At 39.9% G+C, this 17,275-nt stretch overlaps 1 protein-coding gene and 1 non-coding gene across 10 annotated transcripts in view; both read right to left on the bottom strand.

Moving 5' to 3' along the window:
* Nucleotides 1–7,167: 7,167 nt before the first annotated feature.
* PTPN13 (protein tyrosine phosphatase non-receptor type 13) overlaps nucleotides 7,168–17,275 on the bottom strand; it is a 221,784-nt gene continuing 211,676 nt past the window's right edge. For all 9 annotated transcript variants that reach the window (XM_061420713.1, XM_061420709.1, XM_061420714.1 and 6 more), the window contains 6 exons: nucleotides 16,309–16,457; nucleotides 15,573–15,663; nucleotides 13,023–13,360; nucleotides 10,878–11,093; nucleotides 9,675–9,737; nucleotides 7,168–7,833 (listed from right to left, as the gene is read on the bottom strand). In XM_061420713.1, the coding sequence (XP_061276697.1) occupies nucleotides 7,738–7,833; nucleotides 9,675–9,737; nucleotides 10,878–11,093; nucleotides 13,023–13,360; nucleotides 15,573–15,663; nucleotides 16,309–16,457 (953 nt within the window). In that variant the 3' untranslated portion in view covers nucleotides 7,168–7,737. The remainder of the gene's footprint in view (nucleotides 7,834–9,674; nucleotides 9,738–10,877; nucleotides 11,094–13,022; nucleotides 13,361–15,572; nucleotides 15,664–16,308; nucleotides 16,458–17,275) is intronic.
* Nucleotides 14,302–14,405, bottom strand: LOC133250168 (U6 spliceosomal RNA). The gene has a single exon (XR_009737272.1). It is a non-coding gene; the product is annotated as a U6 spliceosomal RNA (small nuclear RNA).

Genomic DNA, 17,275 nt, shown 5'->3' with positions numbered 1-17,275 from the left:
TTTTCCCAATTAAGGCCATCTTCATGGTAGTACAGAAAGAGACAGATTAGGGATCACAAGTATATGTATATGGAAAGGAAGTTCACACATGTGTGACATGATTGTTAATTCTCAACTGCTGCAGTTAACATAGTAGAATTGGCTGTTCAGCGATCCCCAGTTCCAAAATGAGCATTCCCATGAGTTTGAAAGGATCCTCAAGAAAGGGATTAAATCATTTGTCTACATAGGCACCTAACAGAAAATGGTAAATTCCCATGTTCCATTCTCAAAGTATTAACTGCATGATCAGTGTTTACCACCATCAGGACAGGTCTGGAGATGAGTACACCAAAAGCCATCCTTTAAGACAGAAACAACAGAAATCAACGTAAGGGTTTGAAAGTAGTCACATTGGAAGATTGCCATCTCCAGAGATGGTTGTAAACACATCACTGAGAGGAAAGAGGAACAGTCAAGTCGAGACTTCCCTGGTGGTCCAGCGGCTAAGACTGTGCTCCCAATGCAGGAGGCTGGGGGTTTGAGCTCTGGTCGGGGAACTAGATTCCACATGTTGCAGCTAAGAGCTTGCACGTGGCAACCGAAAGATCCTGCGTGCTGCAACTAAGATCGACACAGCCAAATAAATAAAATAAATACGAAAAAAAAAAAAAAAGGTTGTCCAAGAGGTCAGGCATTATCTTTAAAAAAAAAATGTAACTAAACAAAAGCTCTAACTGAATAAACTGTATTCTAACTGATCTAAATAATCATGTGTTCATAAAAGCAGGGCCCCTATGAAGTTCAGAAGTGGGGAGTGCAGAGGAATGTTAAGCAGAATGAGTCAGCTCTGTGTCTGGAAAAGACCCAGGTGGGCAGCTGAGACAGCAGAGTGTAGTGGGAAGAACCTGGGCTTTACCAGAGCTATTTGTTGTAACACACTTAAAGAGCTAGAACGGGTTGTCGTCAGGCAGTCCTTGAATTGAATTCCAGTTGTTATTTGGACAATCTTGAGCAAGGTTCAGTCTCCCTTCTTAAAAAGGATGTTATCCTGCCCACCAGTGGGTTGGAATCACCCCTGGGACCACCTGGGGTCTGCAGTGGGCTGCCCTGAGACCCTGACCAGTCTACCAGTGGGTTGGCACTGGCTGACCTCCTTTGGCTGTGCAGTCAACTACACTGGGACCCAATAGTGCCGACCAGTGGGCCTGAAGCCACTGCACTAGGCAGGGCCTGGCAGGAGCAGGGCCAGGACTAGCCTTGCCCAACAATGTGCCCACTGCAGTCAGCCCTGCCATTAAAAAAAATAAAAGGGGCCCATGCAGCCAACATAAGGTGAATGCCTAGAGCATACAGCTCTGGTGACCAGAGGGAGTGTACTGCTGAGGCCCATAATGTGTCTTCTACATAAGGCAGTTTTTTAAGATTGGGAAACATAACCTACCTACATAATGCAAATGAGAGAATTAAGTCAATGAAAAGACAGAAGAATATGTTCCAGATGAGGAACAAGACCAAAATCTCAGAAAAACTAAGTGGAGATAAGCAATTTACCCAACAGAGTTTAAGGTAATGATCATAAAGATGCAAAACAAATTCAAGAGAAAAATGGATGGGGACTTCCCTGGTGGTTCAGTGGCTAAGACGCCGTACTCCTGTGCTCTCAATGCAGGGGGCCTGGGTTCAATCCCTGGCCAGAGAACTGGATCCCAAATGCTGTAACGAAAGATTTCACATGCCTCAATGAATAGCAAAGACCCCACATACTGAAACTAGGACCCGGCATAGCCAAATAAATAAATATTAAAAAAAAAAAAAAGAAAAATGGATGAACACGGTGATAAGTTTAACAGAGAGCTAGAAAATATAAAGAACCAAACAGAGCTGGAGACTACAATAAAAGAAACATATACACTAGAAGGGATCAATAGTAGATTAGACGATATGGAGGAATGGATCAGTGCTAGAAGACAGCAGAGGAAATCACTCAAGCTGAAAAAAACAAAAATCAGTTTGAGAGACCTCCAGAACAACATCAAGCATACTAACATTTACAATATAGGGGTCACAGAAGGAGGAGAGAGAGAAAGGGGCAGAGAACATACTTGAAGACATAATAACTGAATATTTCCCTAATCTGGGAAAAGAAACAGACATTCAGGTCCAGGAATCACAGAGTCCCAAACAAGATAAACCTACTAAAGAGAACCACATTAAGACACATTGTAATTAAAATGGCAAAAATTAAAGATAAAGTGAGAATTTAAAAGAAGCAAGGGAAAAGCACCTAGTTATGTACAAGGACATTCCTATAAGATTATCAGCTGACTTTTTAGTAGATTGCAGGCCAGATGGGAGTAGCATGATATATTCAAAGTGACAGAAAAAAATGTACACCAAGAGTACCCTATCCAACAAGGCTATCATTCGGGTTTGAAGGAGAAAGAAAGAATTTTACGGAGAAGCAAAAGCTAAGAGAGTTCAGCACAACTAAATCAACTGTATAAGAAACGTTAAAGAGATGTCTCTAAGTGGAAAAGAAAAGGCCAACAGTAGAAGTATGAAAATTGTGAAAGAAGTCGTCTCATTGGTAAAGACAAGTATACATAAAGGTAGTAGATCAAACACTTATAAAGCTAGCAGGAAAGGTAAAAGACAAAAGTAGTAAAATCATCTATATCTAAAATGATTGGTTTAAGGATACACAAAACAAAAAGACGTAAAATATGTCAAACACATGAAATGTGGGGAGAGGGAACAAAAATGCAGGGTTGTTACCAATGCAGTTGAACTTAAGAAATCAACTTAAATACACACACACAAAAGAGAAAGGAGTCCAAACACAACACTACAGATAATCATCAAATCATAAGGGAAGAAAGCAAAAGATGAAGGAACAGGACTTCCCTGGCGGGAATATGCCAGTGATTAAGACTCCACACTTTCACTGCAGGGGGGACATGGTTCAGTGACTGGGGAACTAGGATTCCACATTTGCACAGTGCAGTAAAAACAAACAAACAAACAAAATAGAGCTTCAAAACAAGCAGAAAACAATGAACAAAATGCCAATATGTATATACCTATTACTAATTACCACGAAGTGACTAAAAGGATAAAAAAAAAAAGACACACATATATGCTGCCTACCAGAGACTCACTTCAGATCTAAAGACATACATAGACTGAAAGTGAGGGGTGGAAAACAAAAGAAAGCTGGGGCACCAGTACTTATATCCAACAGGATAGACTTTAAAACAAAGATTGTAACAAGAGAAGGCATTACATAATGGTTACATAAGATATCAATCCAACATAAAGATACAACAATTGTAAATATATATGCACCCAGTATAGTGGCAGAAAGTGAAGAGGAACTAAGAACCTCTTGAGGGTGAAAGAGAAGAGTGAAAAAGTTGGCTTAAAACTCAGCATTCTAAAAACTAAGATCATGGTAGCTGGTCCCATCACTTCATGGCAAAGAGAAGGGGAAAAAGTGGAAACAGTAACAGATCTTATTTTCTTGGGCTCCAAAATTACTACAGACAGTGACTGCAGCCATGAAATTAAGACGCTTGCTCTTTGGAAGAAAAGCTACGACAAACCTAGACAGCATATTAAAAAGCAGAGACATTACTTTGCTGACAAAGGTCTGTTTAGTCAAAGCTATGGTTTTTCCAGTAGTCATGTATGGATGTGAGAGTTGGACCATAAAGAAGGGTGAATGCCAGAGAACTGATGCTTTCAAATTGTGGTGCTGGAGATGACTCTTCAAGAGTCCCTTGGACTGCAAGGAAATCAAACCAGACAATCCTCAAGTAGGTCAACCCTGAATATTCATTGGAAGGACTGATGCTGAAGCTGAAGCTTCAATACTTTGGCCACCTGATGTGAACAGCTGACTCTCTGGAAAAGACCCTGATGCTGGGGAAGACTGAAGGCAAAAGGGGAAAGGCAGGCAGAGGATGAGATGGGTAGATAGCATCACCAACTCAATGGACGCGAACCTGAGCAAACTCTGGGAGATAGTGAAGGATAGAGAAGTTGGATAGGCATGCTGCACTTCATGGGGTCACAAAGGGTCAGATACAACTTAGTGACTGAACAACAACAACAAATAAGACCCGAAATCATAAAGCTTCTAGAAGAAAACATAGGTGGTATGTTTTTTGACACTGGTCTTAGCAATAATGTTTTGGATATGTCTCCTCAGGCAAGGGAAACAAAACCAAAAAATACACAAGTGGGACTACATCCGCCATTATCACACTGTAGAATCAAGCCCGGCAACTGTCTACTTCTGAACTTGTTTTCTTAAAGAAAGAAACCTCTAAATTGTGTAAGCCTGTTGATTTAGTTTTTGGTTGTTTGCAGTCAAGTGCAACTCCAAATTGATATATTAAAGTTTAAATTGACTTTAAAATATTATGCAGGTCAATGCATAATTTGTTACATTTATCTCAACCATAACAAAGTACCTTGAATTATGTAAAATGGAAACACATTCTTTCACTATCAAGATATCTGACTGAAGGGCAGCTTTTGTGAGTTGTTTCTTGGATGTATCACATTGCATTTAGATAACTAGACATTTTAAAACCAAGAGATCTAACAGGCAATCTGGAACCACAGATGTGAACACCTGACCTTTTCTCAATAACCATTTCTCTCCTTTTTATCTTGATACAGAAATATTTCTACTAATACATATACCAAACCTGGGGACAAAAGTGATGTATCCAGTCTTACATACTCAGGACCATACTAAGATATATCTTTTAGAATATGCAACTTCAGTCCAGTTTTATAGATAGATTCCATCACTTCTTGTGCTTCTCCTTCTTTTGTGTAGAGTTGTCTTGTCACTGGGATCAGCTGCTTAGCCAACTCACTTCCCAGCTTCTCTGTGCTCAGGGACACTGACCAGTTCTTGCTGATAGAATGAGTGGCAGTCATGTGCTTTGCTTCCAGGCTGCCCAGCTTGAAAGATCCCCCATAGTCTTTCCCCCTTTTCTGGCTGGGGGTATGGAGATGATTCTCACGATGACCTTGGAAACTGTGTTGATTATAGAAACTCCATCAGCCCGGGCTCCTACCAACTGGAGGGAGGAGAGGCAGCCTGCCGAGCTCTTCCCCTACCCAGAACTCTTAGAGAAACTTCTGTTGTGTTTGAGTCACTCTGTTTGGCTGTGCGTGTTCTAGTACTTAGCTGTCTGACGTGCGTTAGGAGCCGAGGTGTATTTATTCACGTGTTTGCTGAGTGCCTCCTTGTGCCACCCTAGCTCTGTGGCCTCAGCATGCTTCCTACCAGTGCGGCCCTAGCCAAGGGTTCCCCGAACTCTGGTAGCGGAGCCACGTTCCGGCGGGGGGTGGGGGTGGGGGGGGTGGGCAGTAACATGTTTGCTATAATGAAATTTCCATTCAGGGTCCCTAAAGCGAAACTCACATTTTCTTCCCCCAGTTTGCATTTCCTAGCTACGTTCTTTCCAGAAAAAGCATCTTCTCCAGCTTTCCCTTGCCCATCTCTGTGGACTTCGGATGGGAGCTAATCACCTCCAGCTGTACTGGCTCCCGGAGCCCCGCTGGCCTCATTTCCTGTGCTTATGACAGGAAAACAAGGTCTCACCATTCCAGCCCACTCAGGAGTTTCCAAATAGCTTTTAAAGCAACAGAACCACCCCCCCTCCCCCGGCCCCACTCCAAATTGTTCCTACAACCCAATCTGTAGAAACTGTTCTGATGGAAGTGGGAGTGATGGTGATGAAGTATGCTTCTCTTAAGAGATTCAGAGCTACTTCTGAAAAGTGAAGTGAACTGAAAGTGTTCACTTTCAGGACTCTTTGCGACCCCAGGGACTGCAGCTCACCAAGCTCCACTGTCCATGGGATTCTCCAGGGAAGAATACTGGAGTGGGTTGCATTCCCTTCTCCAGGGGATCTTCCTGATCCTGCACTGCAGGCAGATTCTTTACCGTCTGAGTCACCAGGGTAGTCCTGTCACTTCTGATGTAGGACTCAAACCTGCTGCCTGGTGAGGAGTCAGCCACATCCCTGTGGACTTTTGTGCATTTCCTGATGTTGTCTTCTGGAGAAGGCAATGGCACCCCACTCCAGTAGTCTTGCCTGGAAAATCCCATGGACAGAGGAGCCTGGTAAGCTGCGGTCCATGGGGTCGCTAAGAGTCAGACATGACTGAGCGACTTCACTTTCACTTTTCACTTTCATGCATTGGAGAAGGAAATGGCAACCCACTCCAGTGTTCTTGCCTGGAGAATCCCAGGGATGGGGGAGCCTGGTGGGCTGCCGTCTATGGGGTCACACAGAGTGGGACACGACTGAAGCGACTTAGCAGCAGCAGCTCTTCAGGAGTAGTTCCCAGGAGATCTTGGGTAAGCTCAGACATTCCAGTTAATTAGCTCAGAATTGGTCAATCCTATGAGGAGGAATCAAGCAGTTTCTGGGGTCTTGGGATGGCATCAATCATGGCAGACTGGAGGAATGCTGTCAGAACTAGGAGTTAGTGAAACACGTTTGGTACTGAGAATTGGAAGTGGGTTCTTCAAAGCTGATCTCTTTCCTTTGTGGGGCATGCTAAGTTGCTTCAGTCCTGTCTGACTCTTGGGTGACCCTATGGACTGTAGCCTGCCAGGCTTCTCTGTCCATGAGATTCTTCAGGCAAGAATACTGGAGTGGGTTGCTATGCTTTCCCTCCAGGGGGATCCTGCCAACTCAGGGGTCAAACCTGAGTCTCTCACGTCTCCTGCACTGGCAGGCAGGTTCTTTTCCACTAGCGCCGCCTGGGAAGCTGTTTCCTTCAGGCAGAATCAACATCAACCTCCCAGGAAGCGTGATACTGTTTTCTTTCATTAACCCTCGTCAGCGAGATATTCTGAGTTTTGCAACAACTAGGACTTGAAAATTCTGATTCAGGCATCAGTTAGGCTTGTGGGGAGGAGGCAGGAAGGGAGACTGAATTTCTTAGCCACTGTCAGTCAGTACCTGACCCTCATGTCAGAGTCTGCAGATCTCCAGGGGTTCCAACAATACTCCCAGTCTCTGGTTGGCATGACTGGAACCAAATGGGGAGATGGGAAGTTGGAGTCCAGAAATTCCTGCCTTCACAGGGTCCTAGATGTTGTTAAAAAACAGCACACTGAAAATGTTACACTTGTCTGCACACACTCTTGGCTTGTTCACGTTTTAAGGTGTATTTTTATTTACAAAGTGAGCGGATATATAGCATGATGGAGTTACAAACATATTTGGTATCTCTATTTTCATGGAAAAGTATATAAATATATTACAGGAAGTTCTAGATAGTAAACATTAGAAATTGATATAGGGAATGTTTGCTACCTTTTTTTTTCTATGCCAATATTACTGTCATTTAAAGCTTAAATACTGGCTTCAAGTATCCCCTATAAAATAGCTCTAGTTTTTAAAAAAATACTGGAAAATAATTTTGCTATAAACAAGATTGGTACATGAAAAATAGACTCGATATGTCTATAATCAAATGCTGCCTTATTCATCCCTAAGATCTGCATTATTCAGTTAGTGTTAAAAAAATCTCTGATACTTATCACAGGTTGCAGCAGCTGTAAAAATACAGCAGGTCACCATTATTTACTGTTATTAAGAACGCCCCTCTAAGGTAGAGGAGAATAAGTATAATGAGGTTTTATGGACTTGCTGTCCTGTGACCTTTAAGTAGAGAGCAAAGAAATGGACAGATATCCAGAAGGCTGTTCTTCTCATGTCATTTCAGAGGCTGGGGCTGCTCTTTTTGCTCTTCTTCAGCTTGAAGACGTGTCAGGACATAAAGGATGACTTGATAGCAGAAAATATATTGATCCTAGAACAACAAAAAAAAAAGGAGACAGGGAGAGCAGACTTCAGCTGTATAGTGTGAATATATGATATATAGCTTCACCAATGTTGGAAGCAATGTTTGAGTAATTTTGAAAATATGGAAAAGCTGTGTTATAAGGTTGAAAGTAAAAGCAGGATACAGAATTGTGCAGTGTCATGAAAATGACAAGAAAGAGAAACCCGACTGACAAAGTGTGGAAGGAAGCAGCCTTGGGGTGGTGGGTGAGTGCTAACTGAAGTTGTCTCCGATGGGTGGGCCACCTCTATTTTTTGTGCTTTGGTGATACTTACGGTCCTCTGGTTTCTAACCCTGCACCCTACTCCCCAAACCACGTCTTGTTCTAGCACAGCAGCTGGAGTGGTCCTTTAAGATGGGCGTTAACTTATGTCATTCCATACTGACAATCCCGTGATGGCTCCATCTCACTCAGGGGGAAGCCCCAAGCTCTGGCCCCGTCACCTCCCCTCACACCTCCCCTCCTGCTCCCTCTGCCTCAGCCACTGGTTGTGACTACTCTTGAACACAGAAGACAAACTCCTATCATGGACCTCTTCGAAGGCGGTTCTGTCTGCCTGAAAGGTTCTTTCTCCCAGACATCCGTATGACCACCTGCTTCATGTCCTTCACATCTCTGTTACATCCTCAGTGGTACCACTCTATGTAAAGTATCACCCAACCTGCCATGACTCATCCTCTACCCAACTCTTTTTCCTTCTAAAGCACTTACCACTTTCAAATATCTTATAACTTATAGCATAACCGAGTACAGTAAATGGATCTATTATCTGCCTTGCTCATCACCATCCACCAGAAGATCTTTTATTCTGGCAGAAGATCTTTGTTATTCAAGTTATTTACTGACATGCCCCAAGCGCCTAGAAGAGTGCCTGGCATACAGTAGGCACTTAATAAATATCTGCTGAACAAGTGAACTTCTGGGTCTAAAGAACTATTTTTTTATATGTTTTCTTTACCTAAAAAAAAAAAAAAAAGACTGAATAAGTCTTAATATTTAGGAGACTTAATTTGAATTTAAAAGGTATATGAAAGGAAAGGTGGCAAGTTTTAATTTTAAAAATAGTAAACTTTTGTATTTTTTGGGAGCTAGAGAAATATAAGTTAACAGATATATGGACACAGCTTCCACATCAAACAAAAAAAAAAAAGAGAGGAGGAAAAAGAGAGAGAGGAAGAGAAGACCAGATGTATAGTGTGAATATATACTGATATATATAGCTTCACCACTATTGGAAGTGATGTTTGAGCAACTTTGAAAATATGGAAAAATCGTGTTACAGGGTTGAATGTAAGATGCGGGATACAGAACTGTGCAATGTATTCCCCTCCCACTATAAACAAAAAGGACAGTTGAGCTATGCAGAGTAGACAGACACTCTAAGTCATGTAGTCTCTGGGAAGGACCCATGTCTGCAGGTCAGTGGGTGACATAACCTTTTGACTTTAGGTAAGAGAAATGAAAATGACCAAAGCAGAGGATAAATGAACTCTTTCCCAAGCTAAGAACTCCAGACTCCCTTTATGCCTTCAAGTCAATGCTGCCGAAACCATTTCCTCTCAGGAAAATTCTGTAGCAAGAATATTACCTTCTCTTTTTTAGGTTGGAATTGAAATGCCACTAATTACATGCTATTTTGTCCCACCTCAAATTTTTGCCCCCAATGTGCCATCCTATTCTCTGTAATCTATTCATTGTTGGTATTGCATTTTCTTATTTTTTAAACTAAAAGGCAATATTGAAAAAAAGACAGTCCTAGAAATACTTTTACAAAAATCTTCATCAGAAGGTAGGAGCCGACACTCACCTCTGTCTGAACCATTCCGTGTCTCTGTAGTCTCATGCAGCGCACTAAATCGGAGATGTCGAACTGCCAAAGGAAACAGAGTCTGTATGTTATATAAAAATGATAACTGACTTTGAACCCCAAAGATTCACCAAGGAGTGGCTTATATAGATTTCTTCACCCCGATCTCCTTTCCCTTCTATCAGTCTTGAGAAAGTCTTCCAGACAAAATGAGTTGGTGAACTGACTTTGCCATCATTTGATAATTTTATTTATTATCTTTCTAAGAATTAGGATGTTTATTCTATTAGAAAGTCCCCAATAGGAATTCTCTTTCCTTTGGAACAACTAATTTCTAGTGTCTCCATTAACTATTTTTCTTATATTTTGCTGCTCAGAATAAAATTCCTGATCTTCTTATATCCCCAATGGAGAAATAGACTGTTTTGTCCTACTTAAATTATCATGAGAGTGTGAAGAGCAAGATAGTATGGTTCTTGGCAAATTCTTTAAGAGATAATGATTAGTTACATATTATGTATAGTAAGATAACATTTTAAGTATGATTTATACTAATTTAGGTTTTAAGTAAGATTATACTCTTATTCGACTTCACTTTCACTTTTCACTTTCATGCATTGGAGAAGGAAATGGCAACCCACTCCAGTGTTCTTGCCTGGAGAATCCCAGGGACGGGGAGCCTGGTGGGCTGCCGTCTACTGGGTCACACAGAGTCGGACGCGACTGAAGCGACTTAGCAGCAGCAGCAGCATACTCTTATTAACTTTGCTTATTTAGTAGTAATTTGAAAAATCAGGAGTAATTGTTTAGACAATTCAGTATCGATTTGTATAATAAAGTATGTGTTTCCCACCTATAGGTAACAATAACAATAACAAAATAATATAAACTTTCATTTCAAAGATACACTTTCTTTGGCACTTCAATATTTCTGTCTCTAAAAGTGTGATAACAACAGTGAAGATCTTACACAAATCTAAAGACTATACAGAGTAAAAATGCAATGCCACATAAGGGGCTTTAAATGGATGGTTAAAAAACCCCAGTAAAACAAATATAAGTTTGGAATATTATTTTCTTCTTGATTATGCCCTATGCAGTTTTGAAAGTTTACTAAATTGCAATTCTATGTAGTAAGAAAACTGTCATTCATACAAACTAATAAATAAAAAATTCTGAGATCGCAACACATCCTGTACTCACTTCAAGATCTTGACTGATTAATCCGAGAACCACATCTATGCATATTAGGGTCCCTGAACGTCCAATGCCCGCACTGCAGTGTGTGATGATTGGCCCCGATCTGTGAACATGTCTCATGTAGGAGATAAATGTCAACAAGTCGTCTGGCTGGGAAGGTGTATCATGGTCTGGCCAAGCAGTGAAATTCAGATGAGAAACATGTCGTACCTCTCCGGTCTGAAATTGTACAACAGAATAAGTAGATAAAGGTATACTATGTCATTTACATATAATTAATTCTTATTATTTTGTCCTTTAAAAATTTTGCCTGGTCCATTGGATTAGATCCAAATAAAAATGGAAGAGACAAAGAGACTCCATCAGACAACACATGGAGGACCTTTATAAAGGAGGTTACCAGATTGTTGTAATGGCAGAAACCCACACAACATTGTAAAGCAATTATCCTCCAATGAAAAATAAAAAAGGTTACTAGATCCACGCTTCAAATATTGGTAAAAACTACTTTTTGGAAACCCTAAAAGCAAATTATGTTTTGTTATGAATAACAACCTTTTTTTTTTTTTAAATGACCCATTTTCAAATTCACTCAGGTAAAGGCCACAGTCATTGCAGGGGCTTAAAAGCCCTACAGATGTGGTCCGGCTTCCTCTCACACCTAACCTCTTCCTCCTGGCCACTTTGCTGCAGCACAGGGCCCGCTCTGGTTCTTTAAAAACACTCGGCACAGTCTAGTCTCAGGATCTTGGCACTTGCTCTTTCTGACTGAAACGCTTCCCTCCCCACAACGTCCCTGTGATGTTGACTTTCTCATGGCATCAACATCAGTATCTTCTCATTAGAAATTACTTTCCATGAGGTCAGCAATTTCCTTTGGTTGTATGGTTAACTTCTGAATCCCTAGATTCTATAACAAAGTCTAAGCTCTATAAACGTGTTGTTTAATAAGTCGTTTAAAAAATACCGAACAATTGTGCTAGCATACTGGAGTAGAAGCCTGGCGTGCTGCAGTCCATGAAATTGCAAAGAGTTGGACACGACTGAGAGACTGAACTGAACTGGAGTGGATCGTGAGCAATTCCCTTCTCCAAGGGATCTTCCCGACCCAGGAATCGAACCTGGGTTTCCCACATTGCAGGCAGGTTCTTTACCATCTGAGGCACCAGGGAAGCCCCCAAGTAATGCGTAGGCTGGTGTAAATGAACACAGAAATATAATCTTTGTAAAATCACAAATTAGAAATCATGAAGGAAATTCTCAGGCTCTGTTTACATGCCACCAACAACACGGAGTCAATAAGCTTTGTTTCTATGAAAATAAAATAATTCTTTAACAAAGTTAAAACTCCAGTCGGAACCTAACACATTATTCAAACCAAGTTAGCATTACTGGGTGGACGAAGGAAAAAATGTGAGGGTGTGTAGAGGTGGGGAAACAGTAGAAGCTTAACCTCAGGTATAACCACTTATCTAATTTAAGATAATTTGTTTAGTGCTTAGGTGGAGCAATCGGAATCACCTGATTAACAAACATTTATGCTACAATTGTCCTTATATTAAAATATGTTGTCTTTGTAGGGGATTATTTTCTATGTGGAGATTTTTTTTAAAAGTTTTATTGAGCCTACTTAGAGGTTTGACCTTTAAAAAAAAAAGAGTTTCTAGCACATAGTTTTTGAGCTGTTCTGTGCTATCACACCAAGCAAAGGATGATGGTTAATTCTGTAAAAGTCCTGCATTTCCATTTTGATTTGAATACAGTATATACTGGAGGAAGGGCTTCCCTGGTGGTTTAGTGGTAAAGAATCCACCTGCCAATGTGGACATGCGAGTTTGATCCCTGGGTTAGGAAGATCCCCTGGAGAAGGAAATGGCAACCTTCTGCAGTATTCCTGCCTGGGAAATCCCATGGACAGAGGAGTCTGGTGGGCTACAGTCCAGGGGGTTGCACAACAGTTGGACATGATTTAGTCACTAAACAATATACTAGAGGAAACTGGCAGAATTCATGACGAAGGTCACAGTAAAGTTTCTATTAGATTAAAAATAATAGGTGGAATTAGTTCCACTGAAATGGGACTCAAATCATTAGCTTTTATTCAGAGAAAGACACTGATGTAATCATGGAAAGACTGAATGCACGCACCTGAATATCTTCCAGGGTCATTGCCCTTACTACAAAGCCCTTCAGCTGCTGCACTCTCACGAGAGCCAGTCGAAGTCTGTTGCTGACCATGGTTGATTTGCCTAGGACATTAGGCCAATAGCGCTGGCATTTGATTTTTTCCCCTTCTACTTCTTGGGTCATCATGGCTATCACTGAGGAGTTTTGTTCCCAAATCATCTGCCAGAAATCTCCAACAGTTGTGGGGAGAGGTCCTTGGCAGGCGATGTACACAAACTCTTCTCTCCCCACTGGTATCTTGATGAAGCTGGCGTTGATATATCCACCTTCATCTCCAAGAGGCACTCTGGTAGCGTCATCTGTGAATTTCCATCACAATACACAGTCATCTGTATCATGCATTTTTAAAGAGCCTCATAGACTAGATGAGTCAAAGATTGAGACCTTCCTCATAACCACAGATGAAATCACAAACGTATTTTAATATAGGCATCTTTTCAAGGTGTAGTACAATGAAATCATTTTGTATATTTCCCTCATGTTGCAAGTATATTTAAGATGTAACTCAGTGAGTTTCCCCCCAAGTTGGGAAACTACAAAAGTACTTATTACAAATATGATTGGCACAATTAATGCTTATCTAACTATATTCCTTTAAGTAAGCAGCCAAAATAATAAACTAATGCAATAAATAAAAAGGTAGGTTGCTTCATTCTCCAGGCATTGTAATTTCATATAGTCAAAATATAAATTTTCAAAGCAGGCTTCCCAGTGAAAAGTATATATAAGCCATCTTTCTTTTTTAAATTTATTTTTTATTGAAGGATAATTGCTTTACAGAATTTTGCTGTTTTCTGTCAAATCTCAACCTGAATCAGCCATAGGTATACATATATCCCCCCCACCCTGAACTTCCCTCCCATCTCCCTTCCCATCCCACCCCTCTAGGTTGATACATAGCCCCTGTTTGAGTTTTCTGAGCCATACAGCAAATTCCTGTTGGCCATCTATTTTACTTATGGTGATGTAAGCTTCCATGTTCCTCTTTCCATGCATCTCACCCTCTCCTGCCCTTTCCCCTTGTCCATAAGTCTGTTCTCTATGTCTGTTTCCCCATCGCTGCCCTGTAAATAAATGCTTCAGTACCATTTTTCTAGATTCTGTATAGATGTGTTAGAATACGGTATTTATCTTTCTCTTTCTGACTCACTTCACTCTGTATAATAGGTTCTAGGTTCATCCACCTCATTAGAACTGACTCAAATGTGTTCCTTTTTATGGCAGAGTAATGTTCCATTAAAAAACCATGGAACGCTTCACGAATTTGCATGTCATCCTTGTGCAGGGGCCATGCTAATCTCTGTATCGTTCCAGTTTTAGTATATGTGCTGCCGAAGTAAGCACTATATAAGTCATCTTATCCAAGAGAATTAATTTGCATATACTTATACATTGCCAGTAATTTCTATTTTAAATATTCACAAATTTAACTGGTTATTTCTGTGATTGCCAAATTATAACATTTAGTAACAGATTTCAAAATCCTCTGTCAGTTGCCCTTCTATCACTTGACTTCTGTTTCTTGTTCCACAGAAGCAAATACACTCAGTAATTCTTGATTTATGATTTATCCCATTCTGCTTTGAGATACTAGTCTGGCCATTTTTTTATTTGCCTGAAATAATCATCGTGTACTTTATGGCAAACCAGGCTCTTTATTCCATTTTTATTTTATTTATTCCATTGAAAAAATGTTGTCTAAGATTCAATTCTTTTTAAAAAAAATTTTTCTTGAAATGCATTTGATTTATACGAAATTCAACTCTTAAAGGAGGTTTTTCTAAATGAATTTTGTATCTTCAACCCTGATTGAAAAAATTCAATTGTGTTATTTTTATTGCATGTTTGTCATTATTGGTTCTGTTATTTATCTTTGAAGTTATGACTTCCTGGCAAAGATAAGGTCAATGTGTCATGTGATATAATTCAATATGCCAATATATGTAAACATGACTCGTGATTATTATAAGAAGTTGCTAGATGTTAGTATTTTAGTCATATACATATATTCATATATATTTTAAAAAAGTCACATGTTGATTTGTGAAATGGGACGGGTAAAAAGGATCACCAGTCTTTCCATGTGGCATCTGAAACAATTCAAAGGACAATGCAACTTGGCAGTCCCACAGTGGCCACGTGCACATCCACAGCTGTTATGACCACAGACATTTCTCTGTGCTTAAAATGCAGAATATATAGATCTGACTATGACACATGAACTAAGAAATTGCTTATCCAGAAGCCATTTAATATTTTTAGAAAGACCTTAAATATTCACAAATGTCTGAAGATACATTTAAGATTCCCCTAATCAATTTTCAGAATACACAGAAACTTTTAAAAGAGTTCACACTATATATATAAATTTATTTGTTACTGATGTAAATCTCTGGATGTATGTCTCTGTGTGTGTGCACACTTACGTGAGTGATAAACTAGCACGTAAGTTTTAAACTGGTTTAAATTATAGTAAACATACATTTGATTTGAAACCAAATTGGAACTTACAGGGCAGTATATTTTTATATCGGTTCTTCCTTCTGTTTTCCTTCGTCTGTCCAATTAGACATTGATCCAAAGGTTTTAATTCTTGAAGATTCTGTTAAGCAAAAATAGAAATAAAATTAAATTTGTTGAGATAAGCAGTAATTCATTGTAATGATTGCAAATGCTTTAAATGTACAGGCAGCAAAACTGACTATTGATGAGGGCGAACTTTGTTTAGAAATAGTTATGTCCTGTTAATACAAATCAGCCTAAAATCCCAATACTAAATCAATAAACTGTTGCAAATGATGCATCACATCTATAATGTATTAGCTATGAAGTTCAGTGGATGATTAGAATTGATACTTGGCTTTTTAAAAAAACTCTTCATCTTATTAACATAAGAGGATATTCTTCAAGGAGATTTATCAAGCTCCAAAATGTCTAAAGAGATTCCTTGAAATTAGTCTATTAGGACTCTAATCAGAAAAATTAATTTACTGCTAGAAATGAATGGCAGCCCACTCCAGTATTCTTGCCTGGAAAATCCCATGGACAGAGGAGCCTGGCAGGGTTACAGTTCATGGGGTTGCAAAGAGTCAGACACGACTGAGTGACTGAGCATGCTAGAAATGACAAGATGGTGCTTTTATAGTTGGAGGTTGTAAAGAAGTAGACATTTTCAAATTTTTCAAAATTTCTCTTAACCTTGCATAAAACTTCATGTGAGAAAGAACCACTGTCAGAAGCTCCTTACCTCCAGCTCCTTAGAGGGGATTCCTTGATCGAGTAAACCCCGCAACATCCGAATGACTGACTTCAGCTTGGCACCAGTGTATTTCCCGGAGGGAAGCACTTTGATGATGGGGAGTGTGGTGAGTTCCTCATTTGTCAGAAAGGGATGCTCTAAAAGAAGACACCAGTTAATTAAAAAAAAATTCCCCCAGAACTGATTGAGCCAATAAGAGAACTAATTTGAGCTTATCTTCACCTCATCTGGTTTTTACAAAAGTTGAGAGTATTGAAATTAATAAGGCAATAGAATTAACAGGTAGGCAGGTATCTACAGTCAACAAAGGGAAATCCTAGTCATAGCAAGATCCTTGTACCCAACTTTTAAGGGAACTCCTTGCTGAATGTTCAGTGTTCTTAAGGGCTCTTGACTCTCAATTACTTAAAAGTTTCTAAAGGAGTTTAAATTGTTTCTGTTTCTCTGGACTCCAATGGCACTGTTCACTTGATAAAAATGTATTTAGTCCTGTTTTTACTTTGCATTTAAATTGGCTTCCAAGCACATGGAGGAAAAATGAAGAAGGGATGCTCCAGAAATTCCTTATCAGGGAACACTGCCCTGGAAACACTGATTTCTCCTCTCTCTACCCACCCGTGGTACTTGGTGCCACTATCTCTGGCATTTTATAGTTTTCTCCATGCAAATGAAATCCTTAGGGTCTTTAGAAGTTTATCAAATAAGTGATATCAGTGTCTAAGGAAGTGGTATGTGTCTAATTTAGTATCTGCACTGGCTATGGAAACTGCTGATAACAGAAGACAACTGTTATCCGGGAAAAAATGTAGGAGAGACTTCTTGCTATAGTCTGCACAAGTGTAGCTTTAATTACATCAATCAGTTGATAGGAGGATTTTGATGATGCAGCTACTATGCAAGCGACAGTAATTCCAGGCACTGCAGGGGGATACTCAAGAAGCTTAACGTCTGTCTG

The sequence above is a fragment of the Bos javanicus genome, chromosome 6 (assembly GCF_032452875.1).
Source record: "Bos javanicus breed banteng chromosome 6, ARS-OSU_banteng_1.0, whole genome shotgun sequence".
NCBI lineage: Eukaryota > Metazoa > Chordata > Mammalia > Artiodactyla > Bovidae > Bos > Bos javanicus.
Note: the sequence above shows the minus strand (reverse complement) of the source record. Positions and strands in the feature narration are given on the sequence as shown.